Source organism: Tachypleus tridentatus, chromosome 13 (assembly GCF_004210375.1).
Source record: "Tachypleus tridentatus isolate NWPU-2018 chromosome 13, ASM421037v1, whole genome shotgun sequence".
Lineage (NCBI taxonomy): Eukaryota > Metazoa > Arthropoda > Merostomata > Xiphosura > Limulidae > Tachypleus > Tachypleus tridentatus.
Genome location: NC_134837.1, coordinates 173,331,736 through 173,357,142, shown reverse-complemented (window position 1 = coordinate 173,357,142; position 25,407 = coordinate 173,331,736). Strand labels below are relative to the sequence as shown.

Here is a 25,407-nt window from a genome sequence, read left to right as displayed (position 1 = left end):
TAAATATCTCATTGTGTAGCTTTGTCCTTAACTGCAAACAAACAAAAGTGTAGGAAACTTATTGGTTCGTAAGGTAGAAATTATCATTTAGTTGATGAGGTTTCAACAGAATTGGTAATGAATTTTAGGAAATTTACATATTGTTATATAATATGCTCGATGTGACTGTCACTATTATAGCTCTCTCACAATATGTGAGACACAAATTCTGAAATTTGTCGTCCAGGCACGTTAGCCATTAGGTCATGTGCGTTTAGAGAAATTATGCGGTAACTATCAATACACGTAGTATAAATATTCTTTATATTCTTTATTTAGAAATTCGAGTTTGTGCATTTAGTAGTTTTGAAATAAATTAATATAAGAACCAATAGTATCAAATGTTTTGTACTTACTGAATTAGCATGCATCATAAGTAAACAAAAAACAACAACAGACAAACAAGATATTCAAATAGAAAATAAAACAAGTTTTAAAAAGTTGTAGCAGTTCTACTACCAGAAGAGGGCAGCAAATTCAAAACAACCTTTTGAGGTGTGGGTTTTGTGCAATTATGAGAATATTGATAATAATACAAATTTGATACTACTTCTGTTGTGAGTATTTACTAAGTAATCAGTTTCGAGCGCAATTAAAGGTAAGACCTTTCAAATAAAAACATGAACACTGCTTTTTTTTTTAAATGACAAGAAACAAAATTTGTAGTTTTGTAAACAACCAAATACTTACAATAAACGTGAATATTACACGTGTATACGTGTAATACTTCAGGTTTTACTACTAATAATAATAATTTTAAAAACTGAGCTGCATTAGGAAGTACTATTTATAAATTATAGTAATAATAATAATATGATTGTATAAAAGAACAATTAAACAATGATTAATTTGTTACCAACAAGTACTCTAACGCTGGAATATGATTGCAAAATTAGCAACATTGTCAGAAATAACTAGTAATATACTTGAACTTTATAAAGTTGCATACTACTGAGTACTATTGCTGGCTTGCATCTGTTTTGATAATCACACTTCTGATTGCAAGTTCTTAGAAATTAATCAATGTAGGCTTAATAAGACTTTCCAGTTAAGAGTTAACACAAAATACAAAGATAGATGCTCTGGTACTTCAATTTTAACCTTATGCACCTAGTTTTGAGCAAAGTAAAATTTTAAACCCAACCTCTATTTTTTTAGAAAGTTACCATACCCTTTCTTGACTATTCCAAAATACTAACCTCCACTTACTTTATAAGCCAATAATGCTGTTAGAATAATAAAAACTGCCTTAAATGGAGCCAGTCTGTCATTCCCCAAACATAAATTTGTATCTTCAGTGTACAGCACAAGGAAATCAGAGGCTTTTATCACATTGATTCTCCCAAAAGTCTTGTAAATTTCAATTATCTTTCAATCTTCTTTTCTCAAGAGAAAGTAAGTTAAGAGATCTTAACCAATTCTATATAATAATTCTTTTGTAGTCACAATTTTTCTAGTAGTTCTTTTCTGAACCATTTCCAATAAAACAATACCTTTTTTTAGATAAGAAGACTAAATGTATACACAGAGCTGGATTATTTATTTGGCAAAGTGCCTAGGACTTATGAAATTTCAAACCAGAATTCATAATTTATCTAATTTTTGGCTTAACTTGTATGGCTGGTAGGGCCTACAAACAAAAGGTACCTAGATCCTACGATTGTCTTTATTTGGCACTGGGTATACATATTATTCCTAGTAAAGCCTAACTAGTGATGTATACAGAGATAATTACCTCATCTAACATGAAATTCATCTGTCTATAAATACACTTTAAAATTTACTAACTTTACTACTAGCAAGTGAAGTCTGTCATTATGGCTTTAGTAATTATGCCAATACACATTTTGTCGTTTATCCTATCTGATTTGGTTTTTATCTGCATTAAGCTTGTGATCCAAAACATCTTGCTGACTTGTGAAATTAATGGAAGGTTTTTAAATATAGCCATAATTTAATACTTTATTTTACTTTTAAGCATAGATCACGATCAGTAACATGATTAATTAATGTCTGTTTATGTTATGTAGGGATTATATAATTATTAGGTAACCCATTTTCTTTTTTTTTCTGGGAACTTTAACTTGCAGATTAAGTAGGTTGTGGATCATTGAATTTATTAGTTACAGGGTCTTAATAACATTAATTACATAAAAGAAATACAGTAAAACTACCATTATTATTATAATTAATTCCACTAATTTGTTTGAGTACCTTTGAACCTTTGCAAAGAAAATAGTGTTTATCATTTTTTTGTTTGGTTCTTTACACTGGATGTTGTAAAAGACAAATAAAAAATAAATCGACTCACTGTCATGCGATATGGTAGTTAGAGGGCTAAATTAATATAATTAGAAATGGCATGTTACTAAAAATTGTGTAAGCCATAATTTCTGTTACATTTCTATGGCAAAAAGTATAAGTGTAGAGATAATTTGTTATTCCTATTTACAACAAAATGGCTGTTTCTAAGTAGGTATTTTGACATTTACTTTTTTTACTTGTGTTAAAGCATATCATTTGAATTGCTGATTCTCAATATTGTAATAGCTCTGCCATGATTGTTTGAAAATATTAGATATTAAGATATTCAGGAAAAAAATATTGAAGTTCAGCTGTATTACAGTTACTTTGTCACACCTAGTGTGACAATATTCATTAAGGATAAACATGAGACATACATTACAGAAGAAAGTCATGAATTAACATATACTCTAATATCCAAAGCAGTGGAACAGTATTAGCCATTAGGCCCATTATGTTACCAAACATTAAGATTCATCAATTACATATAATCAAATGTTATATGAAACCTCCACTATTAAAAGATCCTTTGGGTAAAACTTGGTTAGTATAAACTATTAATACATGCCAGTTTTGCAGGTAAAATTTCCTATTAACTAATAACTAAGAAGTAATTCTGCCTACAATAGAACAGGTTGGGATTTAACTTTCAAGAACTTTTGTCATTCACCACTTTTAAGTCTGGTCTCCACTGCTAACCACATCATTCCCAAATTAAAAGTATTTTCAAACATTCTATTTATTTTTAATTTGACTTATTTTTCTGATAAAATGTATCCTATTGCTACTCATCTTATGACTTTGTTACAGATTAAATAAACCAAATAGTTAATGCACTTTCAGCATGCCTTTTCTACCTCTATATTAAAGACCACGTGTTTTTAAATAAGGGTTACAACACTCACTCATCACAAATTTTTTTAAAGTTGCTACTACAGAGACTCGCTTGGTTTTAATAAAACATAAAAGGTAACAAAAGCCACAAATACTGCATTTTGTATTTTTATCCAACCAGTTCAATAAAATTAAATAGTAATATCTCCTCTTCCTAAGGCTGAACAAAAGATAATTTTGGAAGAAATACTTTAAGTAGATAATTACATACACAAGAAAGAAAGTTACTTGAATTAAAAATATTTTAGCCACCAAAATCGAATTCTTGATTACTTACATTTCTACTATTAGTCTTGGTTCTGCTCGAGCTGGATGGTTGGTGGAAGTTTCTTATCTGTCAGTAATTAGGCTCATGAAATGATTATGTTCAACTAGTCAGTTATTCTCAAGAAATGGTGAAAAAAAATTGTAACACTAAAAATTGAGTTTTAATAACAATAGCCAGAACACAGACAGCCCATTATATAGTTTTGTGTTTAACAGGAAATAAACATAATGGTATTATTCAATTATTTGGCTAGTTGGAAAAATCAAAAAATAATTTCAAATAGTTGGTTATTTCCCTGACATTAATCAATACAATCATAATTTTGATTATTGGCAAGTTGGAATAATCAAAAATCATAATAATTGGAAACTAGTTGACTGCTTTCAACACATTGATTATATCATTTAATCAGTTATTTTATGTGATTAGTCACCAAGCTGTAGGCTCTACACAAACAATTCTACTAACCCCTCAACTTTTTTTTTTTTCTATTTAGTCTAGAATAAAAGCTAGTTTAAAAACCATTTTTCAGTTGCATCCATAACAAATGAGAGATGAAATTATTCAGGTTCTTAAAACTGTTAACGGTTTTGGCAATGTTGCCTTTTGATACTGTTATAATACTTTATTACAATAGCAATGGTGACTTGAATATTAAAGGATAAAATGTACAAGTTTTAAAAAATGGTTCTCAACTTTTTTGCCTTGGCACACATTTGTAAACATTGATGGCCAACCATGATATAGCCCAGTTAGCAGCTTTATGCAAATAATATCCGTGTTTGAAATCTGTTTTCAACTCTTTTACAAGTTCTAACAAACCAATTTTGTGTGACAGCCAGTTAGTTTAGAAGTGTAGCATTACAATTTTAGGCCTAGACATTTTGTAAGAAAATTGACTTTTAATTCTTGGAAAAACCTGATTTTGGTTTGGTTTATTCTGATTTTTTTTTTTTTTTGAACAGATGTGTACAATATTATAAAAGTTGAGGTAAAAGAAAACCGTTGTTTCTTTCCTGTCGGTAGATTAAGAGCAACCTGAATATGCCATTTGTATTAAGTAATTTATTTGGACTATTACCATGCTTTTTAGTTTTTCTCAATATACAAGCTTCAGCTCAATTACCTAAGCCTTCTACAGATGTGAGTACTGATGTAAACCCCAAAAAGTTATTGAATGAACCATGTTTATCTTTTGTCTCTGTTTTCCTCATAAATTGTTTAATTCTTATAAATCCTAAATGAAGCTAATTTATTTTAAGTTTATATGTTATAAGGTCTTCAGTGAAATTGAATGCAGCAAAAAAAGTCTTAAGTGACAAAACCAAATTTATTATGCATGAGATAAAGTTAACAAATATTATTTTAACAGTGTACTTATCATTACTATGTTACATTCACCAAATCCACATCTTTTACATCTAAACTGTGCTTTTATGTTGTAAAAAGTGGTTCTGTAAAATTGTTTAAACACTTGTAATTTCCAGAAAATATTTTTGTTTTGCATATCCTGGTATAGGTTAATCTCCACCTAGGAAATGTTTGAAATTTCAGTGTTTCTTTATTTGCTGATTATTTATTGAATTTTCTATAGAATAAATTTGTTAAAAAGTTAAATCTTTTATGTTAATTTAAGTGCATGTACTTAAGAAAATTAAGTACTTTAATTTTTGTAGATGATCCTTTAATCATATCAATTACAGTATAATAGACAATAAGTAAAGGCAGAATAATTCTCACATTTTAAGTTAGAATAAACAGATTGCATTTAATCATTCTAACTGTTAAAATAGGCATAAATAACTTGCTTATCTATCAAGTCTAAAACTAGTTTGAAAATATAGTCTTTATATACTTGTTTAAGTTATTTTGACATATTGTATAGTTTTCATAATGCAGAGAAACATGCAAAAATATATGTACATGTATGTGTACGAAACATGCACACACAAGCTTTTGGTTACTTCAAGTTAAAAATACTATTTTAAGGTAACAAAAGTTATTTAGTTTTAGAGGAGTTTTTTTTTTAATACAGATGATAGTATAGTCCAGTGTACCTGTATTTTTAGTTTTTACAGAATATGTATGATGTTCTTGTATATTTAAGATTAGTTGATGGTTTATTAAAAGTTAATGTGATTAATTCAACACAACCATAGCTGTATTTATTCTGCTTTAATTACATAAATACTTGTTAAATCTAATGTGAATAAATGGCACTAAAACCATTATGCTGACTTTAACAATAGCTCAGGACCAAAAAAAGAGTTTAATAATCAAACCTTGATTTTATTTCTGTTAAGACATTCAATGGTTACTTATCATTATTTCTACTAGATTATTTTTGTACATTATTACTATTCTATGTTTATGTTTATACTAACTGTGAACTCACTGTATTACTCAATATTTTATAGTGTTGTAATGTATATATAACAAGACATAAGATGATATGGAATTATCCAAGAATTACATTATAAAAGTTGTACATAAGTTATTAGTCAAGTTTATGACATTTAATAGTGATACCAGTTGAAGAGATTTTATATGTAACAGGATCAATTTTTCATTTATTATTTAATCTGTAAGAAGAACAGTAGTGAAAATGCTGTGTGTGTGTTTTTAAATTTTAAGTTTTATTTGGTAGTATAATCTTGAAATTTATGGGCTGAATGATATATATACATCCTATAGCCAGGGCCTTCATATAACAGCCATCAGTAACAGTACACAAGTTGTATAATGCATCTGTTTTATTTCGTGTATTGATATCATGTCTGGAAAAAAAAAATACATGTACTTCAATTATCTTTCTACTGGAATACTGATATTGTTTGATTTTGAGAGTACATTGGTGGATTGTATGGCAGATAAAACTGAATTCAGTATGAATGGAGTGGCAAGTAAAATTGAATTCAATGGGAAGGGACACAAACCACAGAAGTAGAAGGTTCACCAGAATTTGTATGTAAAACTTGATGAGTAATGAATAAGACTGCACAGATGTTCCATTAACTTCTATTTTACAAAACAAGCTAATGGCATTTGAAATATATTGGTGGTGACAGAAGACATCAGACCAACAGAAAAATGTATGGGATGTTGGACCATCCTGGTAAACCCTGGCTAAGAAGTTTGGTTTACTATTACAAATATTCTACATCACTTATGATATCAGGAAAACCAAACTGCTGAGTACTTTATTTTAACAAACAAACAGGACAAATCACTAAAATCAGCTAAAAATAAACTACTATCCAACAGGCAGGCCAGGTTGTGAAAATAAACAAGGTCTGGGTGTCATAAAACCAGGTTTGATAATTGGTCATTGATAAAAGTTACCAGGAGATAACTATGTATTATTCCAGTTTTACAGAATATTATTTATCTCATTTGTACATGCTCTCAAGAAGGGGTATGAATGATGCTGCTGGATTCCAAACACTTGAGGAGTTACAACAACAGCTGTTAAACACACTATTGCTACAACAATGGTAGAGATTGAAAAGCGAAGCTTGTGACTTGCTATTGTAATCATTACAACTACTACAAATGTATTATAGGAATGCAAAAGGCACATTAAATTTTTAAGCTCATGTCAACATATTACATAAAAATGAAAAATTTTTTAGGGACATTCATATGATTCAGGAACCAGAAATGGAACATTTTAAAGGTCTATGGACACATGGGATTAAGGCATTGACATCCCGGAACATTGCATATTCAATTTTTCAGTGTACAAATGAAAATTGTGGGCATGTAAAACACTGAGACATCCACTAATGGAAGGACTGCACGGTGGGTCAGGAGAGAAGGGGTATGTGCATGCTTGATCCATTTTTATCACTCCTCCCATGCAACATTTATCATTTTATGTGTTGCTTCCTTGATTTCTTTCTGCTCTTAATCTACTATTTACCCTCTCTAAAGCTGTCTGTAATTTATCCTCAAGTAAGGAAGGCCTGCAAGTGTAGGGTACTGGATCTTTCAAACCCTTTTATAATTTGTAGGTAAACTCCTCTTATTCTGAAATATAAACCACATCTATACATTCCACTGCATTTATCCCTGAACTAAATATATAGTATAAGATATAATGATGTTTATTTTTACTAATCTTTATTTACAATTGTTCCACTGTAAATTTAATTAATTTTTAGCTATACTGTAGTTCAAAAATTAGTCTAGCAGTAGCACTAACTGTAGAAAAACATTTATATGGATACTATTAGTATTATTAATATTAAGAACTCGGGTACATTGTACATCACATCTGTAGCTATTTGTAACTAATTGTTAATGTATTATTACCCGTTTATAAAGGTAGTGTATCCAAAGAAATTGAGTTCCAGATTCACTGCTCACTAAATAATAAGGAAAGTAATTTTGATTTTTAAGACAAATTATTTTTCTGATTCTTTATTTATTATTACTATTATTAATAACTAAAACCATCAGCGAGTTAATTCTAATGATTTACTATTAACATTCAGCATATTTTTACAACGTTAAGCTTATCTGTATGTACAGTAATAAAACCAAAGTATCTAAATGATATACACTAAAATAACTAAAATAAACTTTTTTCTGAAAATGGTATTTATTGTTTCCACAAAAACATATTCAACAAGTATTTATAATTTATAATAATAAATTCTATGTCTCAGGGCTCCAAGTGCACTATGTTTTTCCCCTTGTGGTAGAAGAAGTCTTAAGTAATGATGTAAATTTTAAAATATTATAACATTATAAGAAATAACAACACTAATAGCATCCTTACAGGAAAACATTTTGTTTAATATTTTGAACAGATTATTATAGATAGTTATGTGTTTATTGAAAAATCATTAATTTATGAGTAAACAGAAAAAATGTTTTTTTGATGTTACTGACTTTGCTGTTTATGAGAACACAGATTTTACTGCTAGTAGTTCATGGTGCAGCTTCTGTTCATCTGCTTCTTTGTAATTTTTGTCATCTCTTCATTCTTGCTTTCAGGTTTTTCGAGGTCTCTATTATATTCTGTGTTTGAGAATCAGGAACTTTTATCACAACACTGAAATTTACTATGAAGCTGACTATTTAAAGTTGTCCACATGCTTTTTCTTTAGCTTGGTCTTCAAGCTGAGTTTTCCTATGCAAAGTCATTAGATTGTACATTATATGCATTAGAAAAGTAGACTTCTTTGTCTGTTATACTTTGGAGAGTGTACAAATATCCACATACTGAAGAATCACTTGGATACTGCAGAAGACAATGAAGGTACTGGTGGAGACAACCATCAAATATATTTCCATCATAACATGGTATATTGTTTCTATGGCTGTGAATTATAACTTTCATCTTCCAGACATCCACACATTTGGTTTTATCCACATACATTCATTGCTTCTGTAGCAAGCCAAGTTAGTCAGTACCTTTTTTTTTCACAATCAGTTATAACTTGTTCTATAAGTGGAATGTTTCATCAGCATCCAGTTTTCATAACAGATACTACTTATGCTTGTACTAGCCAGAATATTTGCAGCCATGTGACTTATTTAATTGAATGCTCCTTGATATTTTAAAGAGATTGAGTATTTTAAGAAGAGTTAAGTTCCTATTAACAGCGTTAAAAATATGTACAAGATTCATATCTCGGGGTGTCTGATTCAGGGATAGTTATCCGTTTAGTGAGAGGCTCAAAAGGTATGACCATTTTCTCCACTTTTGTGCAGAAGGCTTTTATTAAATAATAGTCTTTGAATTCTTATGTCCAGCACAGGTATAGGTTGGTAATGTTTGGAGAAGACTTGTAGTGTGAAAAATACTACAGAATCCCACTGTTTCTAAGAGAGACTTTTCTTTTATGGATGTTACTGAATAGTACAGTCAGAAGATAAACACTTTGGACATGGTGTTTAATATCTTTGTATTTTACAAAGTCTGCCTTTATCATGCAGGTGTTATCATCAAAAAACATTCAGGGTGTAAAGTTGAATGGATAAATAACTAATAAAAAAAGTTTGTTGCTACCTTTTGGCTATTGTTCTCCAAGCCAGATAGACTACACATCATGTCCATTTACACTGCTTTTACCATCCATTATGACGTGATTAGAATTAAAAAAAAATGGCCTGGGTAACTAATGAATGAATATTTGCTGTAAAGTTCTAATAATGTTATAAACATAGCTGTCAGTTTAGCTGCCAATTTTGATTTCATTCTTTTAAGTCACATATTGAATTCTTTTTTGGTTGCACCATTTTTCACGCTTAAGTTTTTTAGATTAGATATCATGCTTTTTTGTTAATACACTCCAACAAACCATACCAAATAGGAAAGTGATGCTTGATAGTAACCCACATTAGCTTTAGGAATGCAACCCTATTACTTGGAACAGACCTTTACTTTACAGAACTAACAGATTGTTTAAAATATATGTCACACTTTCGTTTATAATAACTTCATAGAATTTATGTGAATAGTTTCTTATCATCACCCTTATGTGATTGGTACAGCTGTATCAAGCATCGTTATTTATGCTAGTTGCTTAAACTAATATCACATGACTCTAAATACTTATTAATTAGGATAATTTCATAAAATTTCGTAAATCTGTGCTGAAATGTTGGCAGTGAATAATGAACTATAACTGTCTATCTATATAGTTTGTTTGAAAACTTCAGCTAGAAACTTTAGTTTGATCATCCAAACCAACACTTGTGTATCTGCCCATCATTTCACTTAGTAGTTTTGCTGCTCTAAGTCAAATGTTTTAATCCAAATGATAAAAACTAAAAATGGTCTGCTTTTACTTTCAGTTGAAACTGTAGTAAAAGTTTCACACTGATAGCTCACATGATTTCTTGTGTAGGCATGCACAAAAATTTTGATCAAATTTGAGCAGTTTTTGTTTAATAACTTTGCATGTGTAGTCTATATTCATACCAAATTAGACTCCTAACTGTATGTTGAAAAGATTATCAGTTTACCAAACTAGAATAAGATCCATAAAAGTTAAGCATGTTTTTCTATCAAATAAAGTTTTAGTGCTATTGTTGTGAAGAAAAAAGATATAAAAAAAAAAGAATGAAACTCAATCAAAATTGAAGATAACCCATCTCAGTTGTGTCTGAATGAATTGTCTTGAAATTTGGTATATGAAGTAAGAGTCCATTAGAGCATATCCACTGAAAATGCATGTTAGTTTGGGTTACCACAGCCCAACATATGGTAGATGGAAAGTTGCTAAACTATCACTCTTGTTAACATACAGGTTGTCATGTGGCAGGTTGTCTCAATATAAGTGTTGCATTACTTCACTTGGTAACTCAGAAAGTAAATAGTCAGTTCAATTTCAATTGTTAATTTTTCACACAATTTGTTATTCCAAACATCACAACTTATTTCTAACCATAGCAGGATGAGGATTTCTGTGTTTTCATTGTGGCTCTGCATTCAAGTAGGTTTATTGTTATTTCACTCATTACTTACATCAGAGTAAAGTAGTATTCACACTGACCTTACCATCATCTGTAAGTTTATTTTATTCACCCCTTGTAACTTTTATTGATTTATACACTGATAGTCAGATAAAACCAGACTATAAATGTTCTCATGTTAGCTAGGGCAGATATCCCTAGTGTAGCTTTCTGCAAAATTTAAAAACAAACAAACAACCCTAGCCATATTAATATTTATTCTATCACCAGGGTTGTTTTTTTACAACTTCTAAGTCAATCAATATACAGCCATGTGAAAAAATTAGGACACCCTATGAAAGCCTGTGTATATATTGAACAATTTTGGATAAATGGATATGTAGTCTCAATTGTAACAATACTGAGAGATTAAAGTAATATAACTAAACAATTACAACTGAAGAAAAGACTTTTCAAGATCTTCTGTAAAATGTGATTCGACAAAAATGCTTATTCTAACTGAGGAAATAGTTAGGACACCCCCACATTTATACTCACATAAAATGGCTCAATTCACACATAGGTGTATCACACCAGGTGCACGTGATTAGAAGATTGTTACTCAGCATTGTGAAAAAGGCTGCAGCAGGACCTGGATAGCTCACAATCATAGAATCCACCATGAATTCTACTGTGCATCAGAGGGTGCTTGAGGATCATATGAGACCATCTGTAAGAAAATTAAACCTGAAGCGGAACTGGACACTGCAACACGATAATGACCCAAAACATACCAGTAAATCCACCAAGGACTGGCTGAAAACTAAGAAATGGAGAGTCCTGGAATGGCCAAGTCAAAGCCCAGATCTTAATCCCATTGAGATGCTGTGGGGTGACTTGAAACGGGCTGTACATGCAAAAAAACCCTCAAACATCTCACAACTGACAGAATTCTGTATTGAGAAGTGGGGCAAACTTTCTTCAGACCGATGTCAGAGACTGGTAGATGTCCATAAGAAGGATATCACTGCAGTTATTTCAGCCAAAGAGGGTAACACTAGCTATTAGAGGATAGTGTGTCTTAACTTTTTTCTCAGTTTGAATATGCATTTTTGTAGCATGGCATTTACAGAAAATCTTGAAAAGTCTTTTCTTCAGTTTTAATTGTTTAGTCATATTCATATAACCTCTCAGTATTGCTAAAATTGAGATTAAATATCTATATATCCAAAAATGTTACAAAAATACTCAGGCTATGAGGGTGTTTCAATTTTTTCACGATTGAAGTTTTACTCATAAAAGAATGCCATCTTATAATCAGGATTCAGTCAATATGAATATACCCACAGCTGAATAAAATATAAAAATTAAGATGTTATCTATTCTACCAGGGTCAAGAAGATGTAGGTTAGCCACACCCCACCTGCTGAAAAATCACCAGTTTCTTTTTCTGTTGAAGACAAATGTTTCAGCCTATGATTTAGATTGTGAAGTTTAGTTATTATTGCTATAAGTCAGATTTTTACATTACTAGTTTCAATGTTTGTATTTTCTTGAACTTCAACAACCTTTTTGCTTATTATTATTATTTTGAAATGGAACATGAATTTACTTTCCAGATTCTTGCTAAATGTTTGACATGGAGCTTCATGTATGATTTGCTGTGTTTGTCACTATGGCAACAAGCACAAGTGGCAATGTCTTATGCATACCAAGTATTGTAGTTGATGAAGAGCTTGACCATGAATGTCATGAAGAGAATATTCAGGAAGAAGGTCTCTTGAAACTTCCAGATGTTAGTGACGGAGTATGTTGGTCCAATGAATGTTCAGACAGGTGTGTATATCATAAGTTGTATATAGAGTGAAAATACCAAAGCTATTTTACTTTAGAATTTGACTTTCCTCGTATTTTCGATCATTTCTGCATCTGAGTAAATATACAATGAAAGTTACAGTAATCTAGGGTTACAAGAAAAACAAAATATTTGTAATTACAACAGAAATATGTATGTAAGAAATAAACAATTAAAATATACAAATATAACACAAGAAAATGAAAACTGTGGCATAAGTGATATAGTTGAAATAAGTTTAAATACAGTGAAGACTGTGGGTTATTTAGGAATGGAAGAAGGGTTTTCATGTATAATGTTTCTTTTATAAGAAGTTCAGTATCATGTTTGGCTGTTGAAAGAATTTTTGAGTTGGAAAGAGAAATCAGATGTCCTGTTTCTGTATTGTGTTGATAGACAGCAGAGTTGGGGGTGTTTGTATACTTTCTTCTAGTTTTTGTAGATCTGTACAAAAATTCTGTACATGTGTAAGTTGATGATGTGAACAGTGAGCAGTTGGCAAATGTTTTCTGCGGTGGAAAAAATTTTTTTAGTGTAAAGTTGGGTTTAATAATAACTTTCAAGTCAATTTGGGGTTGGTAAGAGTTACCTAGCTTTTTCAGCTGTTTATGGTGAAAGATCTTTGTCACTTGAGATACGGTAAGCAGGCGTATAAGGTAAGTTTGTGTACATTGGGTATATTAGGTGTTTTTACAAACAATTTAGTTAGCAATAAGGAAGGTATTTTCTTTAAGAAATGTGTTGGGTAGCTGTTTTGAAAGATAATGTTTTGTATGGAAGTAATTTCTTTGTGAAGAGCTAAACAGGATGAGGTAAGTTTGTAGTGTTACTTATAGTTTATCTTAGATGAATCTTATGATTTCAAGGGGCAACAATGATTGGGGGCACTTTAATTGCTATGTTTAAATATCAGTTTTCCATGTAATTATACAAAGTCTATTTTTCATTGCCCTCAGTGGCACAGTGGTATGTCTGCAGACTCACACTTCCAGAAACTAGGTTTTGAAACCCATGATGGGCAGAGTATGTATAGCCCATTGTGTAACTTTGAGTTTAATTTCAAACAAACAAACAATTTATTTTCCATTCAGAAATGCACTTCACTACTTTTTCAGAAGTTGTTGTGAGGGGGCTTGCCTTTTAGTGCTCCTGCTATGTTTGATGCAACAGAAGTAGATAGTCATTCAAGTTTAATATCAATGTGCTCTAAGAAATCACACTCTTTCAAATGTTTTTAGTCACAATGACCAAATTCATATCCTTTTTGTGCCAAAAAAATTGAAGGTTCACACCCTGTACATTGGGTGATAGTAAAAATCACACTATTCAGTCATATAGTAGTAACTCAAGAGTTGGTGTTTGATGTTGTGCATGGCTTGCTTTTTCTGTTTATCTATCACTTAAAAAAAAAGGAACAACTAACTTTTGGGTATCTTGTCTTGAATATTCCATCAAAAAGTGTACATAATTTGATCCAAAATTACTGCCCATTTAGAGTGATATTTCATTTTGTGATGAACCATCACACTTTGGGTTCTGTATGCAATTAAATTGTTGTATAATTTTCTCTTTTTTCACACTTTAATTTTTATTTTGAAACTTTTCACACCAAGATACATTTTTTATGGATTTTGTAACCTCATTAATAACTAAGAAGTATGGTGAGTAGTTTACATTCATTAGCTGAACATAATTGTTAAATTTGGGTATTTTGAACTAGATTTCATAGTGATAATCATATCAAGTTTCATAAAAAAACATTTCCATATTAGTGAGTTAAAGATGTATATTTTACGTGAAATATATTTTTTTCATTTTATGTGTATATAGGGGCATTGCTTATTTACAACATACACAAATAGTATACTTGGTAATATTTTTATAACTAAAGATATGCAAAATGGTTAAAGTGAAGCATTCAGATAATAAATTCACATTCTATGAGTTGCTTCAATGATAATTAGAGTATAATATATAGGTTATGAATGTATTATTAAAACAGTTTTTGAGCATCACCACATTCAGTCATGCTATGTTTTATGGTCATGCATCTTGACAATAGCCCTTCAGAGCAATTCTCATTGCACAAGGCTCTTTGTTAAGTGCTGTCATGTTTAAGACAAACCAAAATTGCCTCTTGCTTTCTATAACTATCTGTTGTGTGAGGACAAAGATTTTCTAAAGCTCGTTTCAACAGGACAATTGCACAGAATTCATTTATGCAATTTCACTGGATGTTTGCATATGGCATGGAAAGAATATCTGCTTCATTTTTGAGCTGCTTGAGTTATTCAACAATTGAGCATATGCACATGTGACTTGCACCAATTTTTTTGGTGTATATCCTTCCTGATTATGTTGCTTTGGACAGTTGGATGACTTTTGATACTGATAATTGTGTTTATAGATTTTTCATCTGTTACAAAATGGCACATTTTGCTTGCCATGGTTGAGATACGACTTGTTGCAGAGTTCTTTCTTAATGGTCCTGGTACCTCAAGTGGATCCATATCATTCCCGGTTTTCAAATGTATTAAGTAAAAGGATTCTCCCAATTTGGAAATTCTAAATCACCAATTTGAAAACATTGCTATCATCTAAATGTATGAATACTTTACGATGGTAGGAATGGTGGATACTTATGCCGAAAGTGACCAATTTTCAGAAGCATCACAATACCTAAGAAACACTGAGAAATGTCAAAATGTAGTCCTGATACATTCTTTTGTACCATTTTGATATTACATTGGCTGTGTTTGTCACATGATTTGCTGATTTGCATATTCAAAATTGCCTTAACCTATTTAATTCTCTGTAGAATCAATCAGTAAATGTCTTATTTTGATTTTGTATATTTCTTCTGGTAATGTACAAGCCATCTTTATTTGCAGAATTCATGCTTTTTAAAATGTCTAAATTCATACACACATGTGCACAGTGAGTTCTGATGAGAGGTAATTTCATGAAGTCTTCACAAGAAATATATAGTTAATTTGATTCACTTTTAGTATTCAGTGTGTAAATTAATTCAAAGTTGGTGTTATTATAATGGATTAAATACCCAAAGAAAAAACTGCATTTGTCAAAGGGGTTAATTTGTTGACTTACAATTAAATTCTGCACCCTATAATCATCAACAAATGTTTTTTATTGTTAAAACAAATCCTTTCTATTAAATCTCAGTTTGGTTTATTTTGATTGTCTCTGAGCTGAAGTGAGACAAATCCTTGCACAGTGTTGTACTTTATTCTGGTTTTATCTGAACTTGCATTAGCTCTTTACCCTTGTGTTTATCTTTTTTCATTGCTTGAAGATGAACTGGGCTGTATAGTTTTGAAGAAAATGAATTAAACGGTAACATGAGAAACCTCAGAAAAACTGATGAGTTTCAGTAAGATAAAAAGGTGTTTGGGAAATAACTGCCATTATTATTATCACCTAAATACTTATGGGATGACCAGTTGTTTGTTGAAACAAGTTGATGCAATGTATACTTGAGTGTTTTTGTTGTAGAAAAATTAGTTACTGAAAATACCTGGAGAAAACTTACTTAGTTGAAAATAATTTATCTGGAGAAATCTCGTAGTCGTGTGAAGAGAAAAGAATCCTGTTGCAGGACCAAAAATATCCCAGAAAGGATGGTAGAAAGGGAATATAAAAGTTTACATCATACTCTGTTTCCACAAAGTAGAAGAAGTGCACTTTAGTATTGGAGAGGAATTAAGAAACTGAATTTGGAAAAAAATATCTCATGGAGTGCTTATTTGTTATTGCTTTACTTTGATATATGGTAGCTTAAATATGAAAAGGTATTTATGAAACTATTAATTGAACATCTTTAGACTTCAGCCATTGTAATTTGTGTATAAATTATTTGATATCCTTAGCCAAAATCAGCTGAAGGTACGTCGACTTTTACCTTACATCAAGAGAGACTGCATATCATTACTGCAGGCAATTGGACACTAGTGTGATTTATAGGGTTGTCTACTTCTAAAATTGAGAAATTTGTCTCCCCCACCTATTGCAAATAACAAGATACTGGAAACTCATGTGAATTTACTTGAGGTGGTCTTCTCTGTGAAAAACAAACAAACAAAAAAACAAACATATATATATTTTTAGAGAAAATTAATACTGATAAAGTAAACAAAATTAAAAGGAAGGACTGCATCAAAAACAGCAGATCCAAACTTCTGACTAATTATATTAATTTGTTATAAACTAAAAACAAACAAGAAAATTAGAAAATAATAAAAAAAATGCTGCACTAATTAAAAAGATCTCAAGGTACAAACTATAATGTGGGATATAAAATGTGCCCTACGTTTCAGAGGTAACTGTGAAAACAGGACCCAAATTGCGGTGGGGATACATTGTCTATCAGTCTTAACATTACTTGTCCCCATTTTCTCATAAGCACACAATTTTTGAAAAAGTAACCATTTGGAACTTACTCCAGTTTATTGTTTAGGAATACATATTTAAATAGTAATGAGAGTTATGGGTCCTTTTCTTGCTTGGCGATCAATTTACTTCTAGCAAACTGAACTTCAGATCCCTCACATTCATCATTGTTATTCACCAATGAATTGTCAGTAGGACAGTTATTCATGAGAACCCTGTCCTGTTGTGTTTCAACTTTCTTTTCATACAAATAAGTTTTGGGGTCCTCACTTGTACAGTGTTTGTATTTCTCAGAAATAATTGTCTTAGTTTGTCAAAACTGTTATCAAAGTGCATAGAATTACATCATCTTTCAATATAAACCTCTTTTGCGTGGGCGAATTCTGTAAAGTTTGATTATTTTGCTTGTGATAACCTCGATTGGCGATAAGTCACCAGTATTAACTCGTATGTACAACCTTCTAGAAACAGAACAGCATAAACTTCTTGTGTTTTACCAGTTAAAACACTGTAATAATAAATTACCATTTTTCGGTGGGTCATTCCATCGTTTTGTTAACTTTCTCAAAATGTTGGGAATATCAACTTAATTTTCATTAAATAGTGGTACATGTACTTTAATGCATAAATTTAGTTCAAAGTTGTTATTTTGCCGTGGTCGATCAGAGTTCAGTCTAATTTCCATTTATTTCAGCCTAATTTCTTTCTCAGCTTCGATGCGGGCTTGTTCAAGCTTGATTTGTTTGAGTTTTAATTGGATTTCTAACTTATCTTTATCACTCAACTCTGATTGGCTAGTGAAGACACTAGAGTGTTCCTCTAATGCTTCCTCAGACAACGAATCATCATTGATAAATATTTCTGTAATACGCTTTTTAGTTAATTTTATCTCTGAGATTTTTAACCGTTAATTCTAATATTTTTACACTTTCAAACAATTCACTTTTGTTATATTTATCTAGTTGTTCGAGGGAGGATGAATCAAGAAAACCTTGACAATCAGACATTATCAGATCTTGATGATAACTATAAATGGAATGAAGATTTGAATTTTAATTTAGAGCAAATTTTGTCTCTGATTCAGATCTCGGGCACGAGCCCCCAGTTTATTATGTTACATATAATTTGTCTCGAACGAACGAGTCTCCCATGCATTATGTTGTGTACGTTACCTCTTACGATTTCAAATAGTTGGAAATTTTAATTTCAATTTAAAGTTAATTAAATATCAATATGTATCAAATTTATGATATTTGCCAACAAGATTGATACACAGTGTTTACTTTCTTTACACAAATATATTTTAATATACAAACTACAATACAATTAATAATAACGATTATTACAAACAATTTTTTATACACAGAAATTTTACGAACTTACAAACAATATTCAGTCTTCTATCTGGTCTGGAATTGAATATTTTATCGACAGTTCATGTCCACGACAAGCGAATTAATTTTATGTTGATACATAGATATGGTTCATTTGATGGGAATGCGAACTATCTATTCTTGTTTGGCCTAACGCGGTTTGTAAGCTCACTTTTTACCGAGGGATATATCTAATGCCCTCGTAGAAATACTGACATATGAAGTTGAAAGTTTGTAAACGTTCTTGTTTAAATTCTGTAGTTTTCCGATTAATAAACGTTAATCACAGTTATAGATTCCGAGGATTATAGTGTACTGACTGTAGGTGACTGACAAATTACTGTTTCCCCGCGTGTTGTGATAGCTACCTGTTATGCTTATTAGGCGAGGTTCTATAAAGTTCAATTGGCACCAACAATGCAATCACTAGTATTTTATATACATAGTACATTTCGATCCTTACTTTCGAGAATCTTCTACAAATTTAGAGTACAGGCGGGACTTGCGTAATACACATTTAACAATATACGTTACGTGCATTAAATGAAACACGTAGATATTAAAATGTATAAGAGTAACTCCGTTACCTGCTGAACTAAAAATTCAGATTATGGAGACAGTGGTATAGTTACTTCTCCAAACCTTTGCGTGGAATTACTTTAGGAGATGCTATAGAAATTACTACATAACGAAATATAAGTTTTCATTCAGTTTAATCAGGAAAACAAACAAACGGGGGGGGGGTCGAATTTATTAAATTAGACAACCAATCAGGTTTAGCAGATAAATGTATTTAATACTACATCACTGTAAAACTGGTGGTAATTTATGTCACATCAATACTTGCTTAGTACAGATTTGTCTCTATAAGAGTATATCGTTTCAAATGTACCTCGCTGTCGGTGAGGCCCGGCATGGCCAGGTAGTTCAGGCACTCGACTCGTAATCCGAGGGTCGCGGGTTCGAATCCGTCTCACACCAAAAAGGCTCGCCCTTTGAATCGTGGGGGAGTTATAATGTGACGTTCAATCTACTATTTGTTGGCAAGAGAGTAGCCAAAGAGTTGGTGGTGGGTGGGTTCTAGTTTTACACTGCTAAATTAGGGACGGCTAGCTTTGCGCGAAATTCAAAACAAACAAAACTTTCCATCAATTCCAGACAGAGCTTATTAGGCAAAGTTATTTTGGTTAAAAGCTTTTGTTTTTTCAGTAAGAAATGGAATCTAACATTCTTATTTATTAATTTAGTTTGCAGATTTTTTACAAAATTAGTTACGTCACTGACACACGAAGTAGGTGTAATATGTATAGACGAAAAGACACATACCGTAGACAACGGTTAAAGTGTTGTAACGAAAATAAAAGGTGAATAAAATCTTTTAACCCTAGTTCGGGTTTTGCATCTTGAAATATATCTTCATTTGGGTGTGTCTTAGTTAAGATAAGAGAAATATTAGTTCACTATGATAATGCAGGCTAATAAAATCTTAAGTTTATCGTTTTCAAGAATTTCATGTTAAACGTTATTCGTTGCTGCGAACGGTAGGTTAGTTTTGGTTCTAGTTTCGGCAAATTTTATCGGTATGTTAGTAAGGTTACTGTATGACCGGCGAAGTAGAGTGCGTTTGTTAAGACTGATAACATTCCTCCCACATTGAATGACGTTGCCCAAATTAAGATACGGAAACGGCGTGAATGATTAATGTCACCCCATATCTCGAATGTTACATTTTATGTTTTCTATTTTATGTCTTCGTCATATCAGTTATTTATTGCTATGTGAGATCAACTTATTTTGTAAATTTCCGATTTTGTGTGCATGTTTTTAGACAGAATTTTTTATTCGATCAAAAATTTTAAAGTGGAAGTTAATTGAAAGTCGATATTCGAAAATAATAGTTTTATGTAACTTATTATATTACACCATTGCAACTGAACAATTTCCTCTGTATTGACTAGCGTCTGTGTATGAAATAATTTCTCCACATTTAAAAAGTTTCACGACCGTATTAATATAATTAAGATTCAAAAACAGGTAGTTAAATAAACGACATTTATGTTTCGGTGTTTGATGTAATGTTTTTTTACAATCCCGTGATCAGCGGCAGAAATTCTGTACCGGTAACTAAACCTCCGGGACAGTACCGACATCGCCCCGCCTTCCGCAAGAAACACCGACTGCGTGCCGACGTCCAGTCCGCTGAGCACCTTGAAGACTTCGATGAGGACTTCAGTGGGGGTGATTTTCAAGTTACACTGGAACTTTCACAACCGCTTCTTCTCAGGTAGAACAGAATTTTTTGTTTGTGCAGTATTTAGTTTTAAAGTCAGCCTGTGCTTTCATAAGTAAAGCTGTGAAACACTTAGAGTTATATTAAGAATATTTAACACTATGTAATTCATATGTACAGTCATATTACGAGATCTTATGTCAAGACTATGAATTTCTTTTAGTTTTATATAATTATCAGATAAAACTGTGTATCTGAATATTGTAGGATCTTGGGTCATATTTTGCCCAATAGTGATTTGTTGGCATTGGAAAAATAAGTATAGATCAGGAATGTTTTTTCTTTATTTCATTGTGGACTGACTTGTTTTTCTTCAATGAAAGGATTAAGACACATAGTAATTGCATGCTGTAGTATTTATATCAGTTTTTCTAAATAAATATGGTAAAAACTTGTACATTTAAAATTACATAGAAAAGTTTCTCTTGAAATTAAGTAAATATTAAAAATGAATTTAAAATTATTCCAAATTCCTTTTTAAATACTTTTACAGAAGGAAGAAATATTGTTTAAACTGTGTAATGTTTTTCTTTAACAAGAAAAATAGTTGTTAAACTTGTGAGAATAATAAAATTTGAGGTATTTTAATAAAATTCCCAACATGAGTTGATGAAACCTGACCAGAAAATCATAGTGTTTACTCCAGTCTAAATAAGAAATTAGAATACTGAACACCTAAAGCTGTCATTTATGAACCAACAGGTTTTACTTAGACAAGAAGTATATCAAAAGAATGTTGTTTAAATATATAATGAAACTTGGAAGTTATAAATGTTTTATATCATTTCAGATATTGTGAAAAAAATTTTTATGTCGTCTATATGTTATAAAATGTCTTGGGGTACTTTTTATTATTTGTAACCAAGATGTGTTGAAACAATTACTTATTACTGATTAATAGCATAAAAAAATAATGTTGGTGAAAGGATTTTGCAATTCTTTGCATCATTATTTACTACACTACATAAAAATAGATGCAAATTTTGGATAAATATGAAAAACATTTATTTCTGTACAAGTTAGTTACTGCATAATTAGTAAAGCTAATAAATGTCTTTCCACAAGTTTGAATAATGCAACAGACTTAAAACAGGAATAGAGACATTTACCAAAAAATGGTTGTATTAGATTTATTGTTTGTGTTTTAACACTTTTTTATTATTAATATTATTCATTGTCTGAAGAAGACAAACTTATATTCCAGGACACCTATAAGCACTTCATGTGTTAAACAGTTATTATCTTTACAAAACCAGTTTTAAGTTTACCATCTAGAGGTGCAGCTCTGAAAATAATATAACAAGCAGTGGCAGCATTTAAGAACAATACAGACTGATGCATTCATACTTTATTTTGTCTGTAGTTACATTTCCTGTTATTTTTTGCATTATTTACTCTGGTTCTCTACTAAAGGTGCACATTACATCCAATTTATAATTTTCAACCACTGTTGATTTAGTCAAGGCGATGTAATATTGAGTCTACACTATTGAATTAAATAATATTAGTTGAAACACAATAGAAATATGTAAATGATGTGCATATAACAAAGTTTTGACAAATCTTGTAGTTCAATATACAGTACTTTAACATAAGATCATAAATCAGTATTCTTACAATTAACTGTAGTTGTCTGTTTAAATCAGAATAATTTAACTATTAAAATAGTCATTCCAATGTTGTAAAAATAAATCTATAATAAACTTTATAAAACATTTTGTGCAAAAATTAAAGGTTTCTGACTGAGGAAATTTTAAGTGGATTAAAATACTATACTGATTGATTGAAGTTCTATAACTCTTAGGACAAACTGTTGTGTAATACACTTGTCAAAGAAATACATTAAATTGTATATAAGAAATAGGTTTTTTGTATCTAGGCATGTATTTGACTGCTCCTTAATAATTCAGTATGGAAATGTCCATTTTTGGTTGGTGAGACTTTTATATGTTTTCTTAGTTTTAAATACAAACACAAATAAAGTTTTCTGCTTGTACTGTATATGAGAGAATGATTATTTATGTTTGTCAATTTCAGATAGGTTGTTTACTCCTGTGCAGGGTCATGTAGTTTGGTATGCATTAACATATCTGTACACATTGTACTCCGGGGCTGTTTTGACTGCTATACTTGATTAAGGTGTGTGAGTGTGCAAGGTACCACTTTTATAGAATCGAGTTTTACATATGCCAAAAAATTATCTTAACTTGTAAGTGTTTTCATGATAGTTTAATTTCTCTGATATAATATTTTTAACCCGTGAGACTGGACCTGTAGGATTAACGATAGTGTATAATAGTTGTTTGAAATTGTTAACGTTGTACACTTTGTTGTTTTGTCACTTTTTATTTCAGCAAATGTTATACAAAAAATATCTAGTGTACATTATAATGAAATTTAGTGAATATTATTTAATTAATTTTTTACCTTACATTTAGTGGCAGTTTTTATAAGTATTTTCAATAGCGTAGTTGTATATGGAAGCATGTTATATTGGTCTCAGAGGTCGCCTTGTTTATTCCCTCACACTATTATACAGTTGTGTGATGTTTGTCAGTTAGCCAGTAAATATTAAAATGACATCACATAAAGGACACTTAACTATACTGTATTTGTACAATTTGTACTGTTATGGTATCAGTAAAACATGTTCTTACTGTGAATCACGAAAAGAATTATAAACTTTATAAGCTACAACCTAGTGTGACATATGAACTTTGTAGGCTACAAGACAGCATGATATATGAACTTCCAAAACAAGAAATAAAAGTGTTTCTTACTTCCAATTTATTTATGTATTATTTACTCTTGACGTAGACACTTTCTGGGACACTACACAAGTACTTCTAGTATAATAGTGAACTTCTCATCATTACTGGTTTGTGCATTGGGAGCAAATTCTCATCTGGCTAAGTGGTAAACCCGAGGGGTTTGTAGTGCTAAAAAACGGATTTCGATACTCGTAATGGACAAAGCAAAAATAGTCTATTGTATAGCTTTATGATAAACAACAAGTAACCATTCAGTTTTGAACACCGTTGCAAACTCTACCTTTGTACCTCACCCACTTCTGTGGTTCAAATCACGAAGTAGGAATGATTTATTTCATAGAACGTACCGAGTATTTTTATGCTAAATTAAAATAACACCTTTCAGTTAATACGTTTTGCGAATTATTCAAGTCCGTTATGAACAAGAAATGGTTAACTTTGTGGTGTGGTAATGACTTTGCGGTCTCCGCTGGTACAGCGGTAAGTCTTGGGATTTAAAACGCTAAAATCAGGGGCTCGATTCCCCTCGGTGGGCTCAGCAGATAGCCCAATGTGGCTTTGCTATAAGAAAACACACATACACACACATTGTGATATTCTATCGCCACCTTTGAGGACGTTTGAAACTACATTTCTATTATGGGTATCGATTTCTAACGTTTTTGTTGTTTGGGACACTTAACCTTAATTACATCCAACATTTAGAATATGCCGAGGGCATTATTTGTTATGGTTTAAATAAGTTATTATTTCATCTTCACTTTAACTGAAATAACAAAAACTAAAATGCTTTTGACTTTATTAATCGGTTATGGGTATTTGCACACTGTGCTTGTTGCTGAGAGTGTAGGCAAACTATTCATAATATTCAGGTCTCATTGACAGTTTTACGTTCTGAAAGATGGGTAGCTGTACAGTAGTGCTTTTCTTGTAACTACGTGTATTATTTTCTGTATATTTACATAACATTTCATTGATGTTATTTGTATTATATTACTATAATTTCCACCCATTACCATAGAATACATGCATTCATGGGCATAGGATTTGATGTGTTAAATCTATTTTGAGATTTTATTGATAATTTGCAAAAATAACAGGTAGTGGTAGGAGACCATTTTACGACCTCTTATCCGTAAACAAGTGAACGATAGAAGAATAAGTCCGTTTCATGTGATAGGGCATGGCTTGGCCAGGTGGTTATAGCACTCGACTCTCAATCTTTTGATTACGGGTTTGAATCTTCCTTTCATCAAACATGTTCGCCCTTTCAGTCGTGGGGGCGTGGGCATTACAATGCGACGGTCAGTCCCACTCTTCATTTGTATAAGAGTAGCCAAAAGTTTGGTTTGTTTTTTTTTGCTTTTTTTTTTTATTTCGCGCAAAGCTACTCGAGGGCTATCTGCGATAGCCGTCCCTAATTTAGCAGTGTAAGACTGAGGGAAGACAGCTAGTTATTACCACCCACCATCAACTTTTGGGCTACACTTTTGCCAATGAATAGTGGGATTGACCATCACTTTAAATGCCCCCACGGCTGAAAGGGAGAGCATGTTTGGTGCGACAGGGATTCGAACTTGCAACCCTTAATTTACGAGTGGAACTCCTTAACCCCCCTGGCCAAGCCGATCTTAAGAGTTTGGTAGTGATGATTAACTACCTTCCCTCTAGTCTTACACTGCTAAACTAGGGACCGCTAGTGCAGATAATCCTGGTGTAGCTTTATGCGAAATTAATTTCATTACAATCATGTGAAAAGTTTAATGTTCTTAAAACCTTTGATAATAATTTCAAAAATA

General features: G+C 31.3%; 1 protein-coding gene across 2 annotated transcripts in view; it reads left to right on the top strand.

Moving 5' to 3' along the window:
* The first annotated feature begins 508 nt into the window (after nucleotides 1-508).
* Nucleotides 509-25,407, top strand: part of LOC143240310 (eye-specific diacylglycerol kinase-like) — a 224,429-nt gene continuing 199,530 nt past the window's right edge. The window contains exons 1-3 of one of the 2 annotated variants that reach the window (XM_076482547.1): nucleotides 509-637; nucleotides 12,532-12,748; nucleotides 20,649-20,831. In XM_076482547.1, the coding sequence (XP_076338662.1) occupies nucleotides 12,588-12,748; nucleotides 20,649-20,831 (344 nt within the window). In that variant the 5' untranslated portion in view covers nucleotides 509-637; nucleotides 12,532-12,587. Of the gene's footprint in view, nucleotides 638-12,531; nucleotides 12,749-20,648; nucleotides 20,832-25,407 lie in introns of those variants that run through there. The other variant, XM_076482549.1, reaches the window with a different exon arrangement.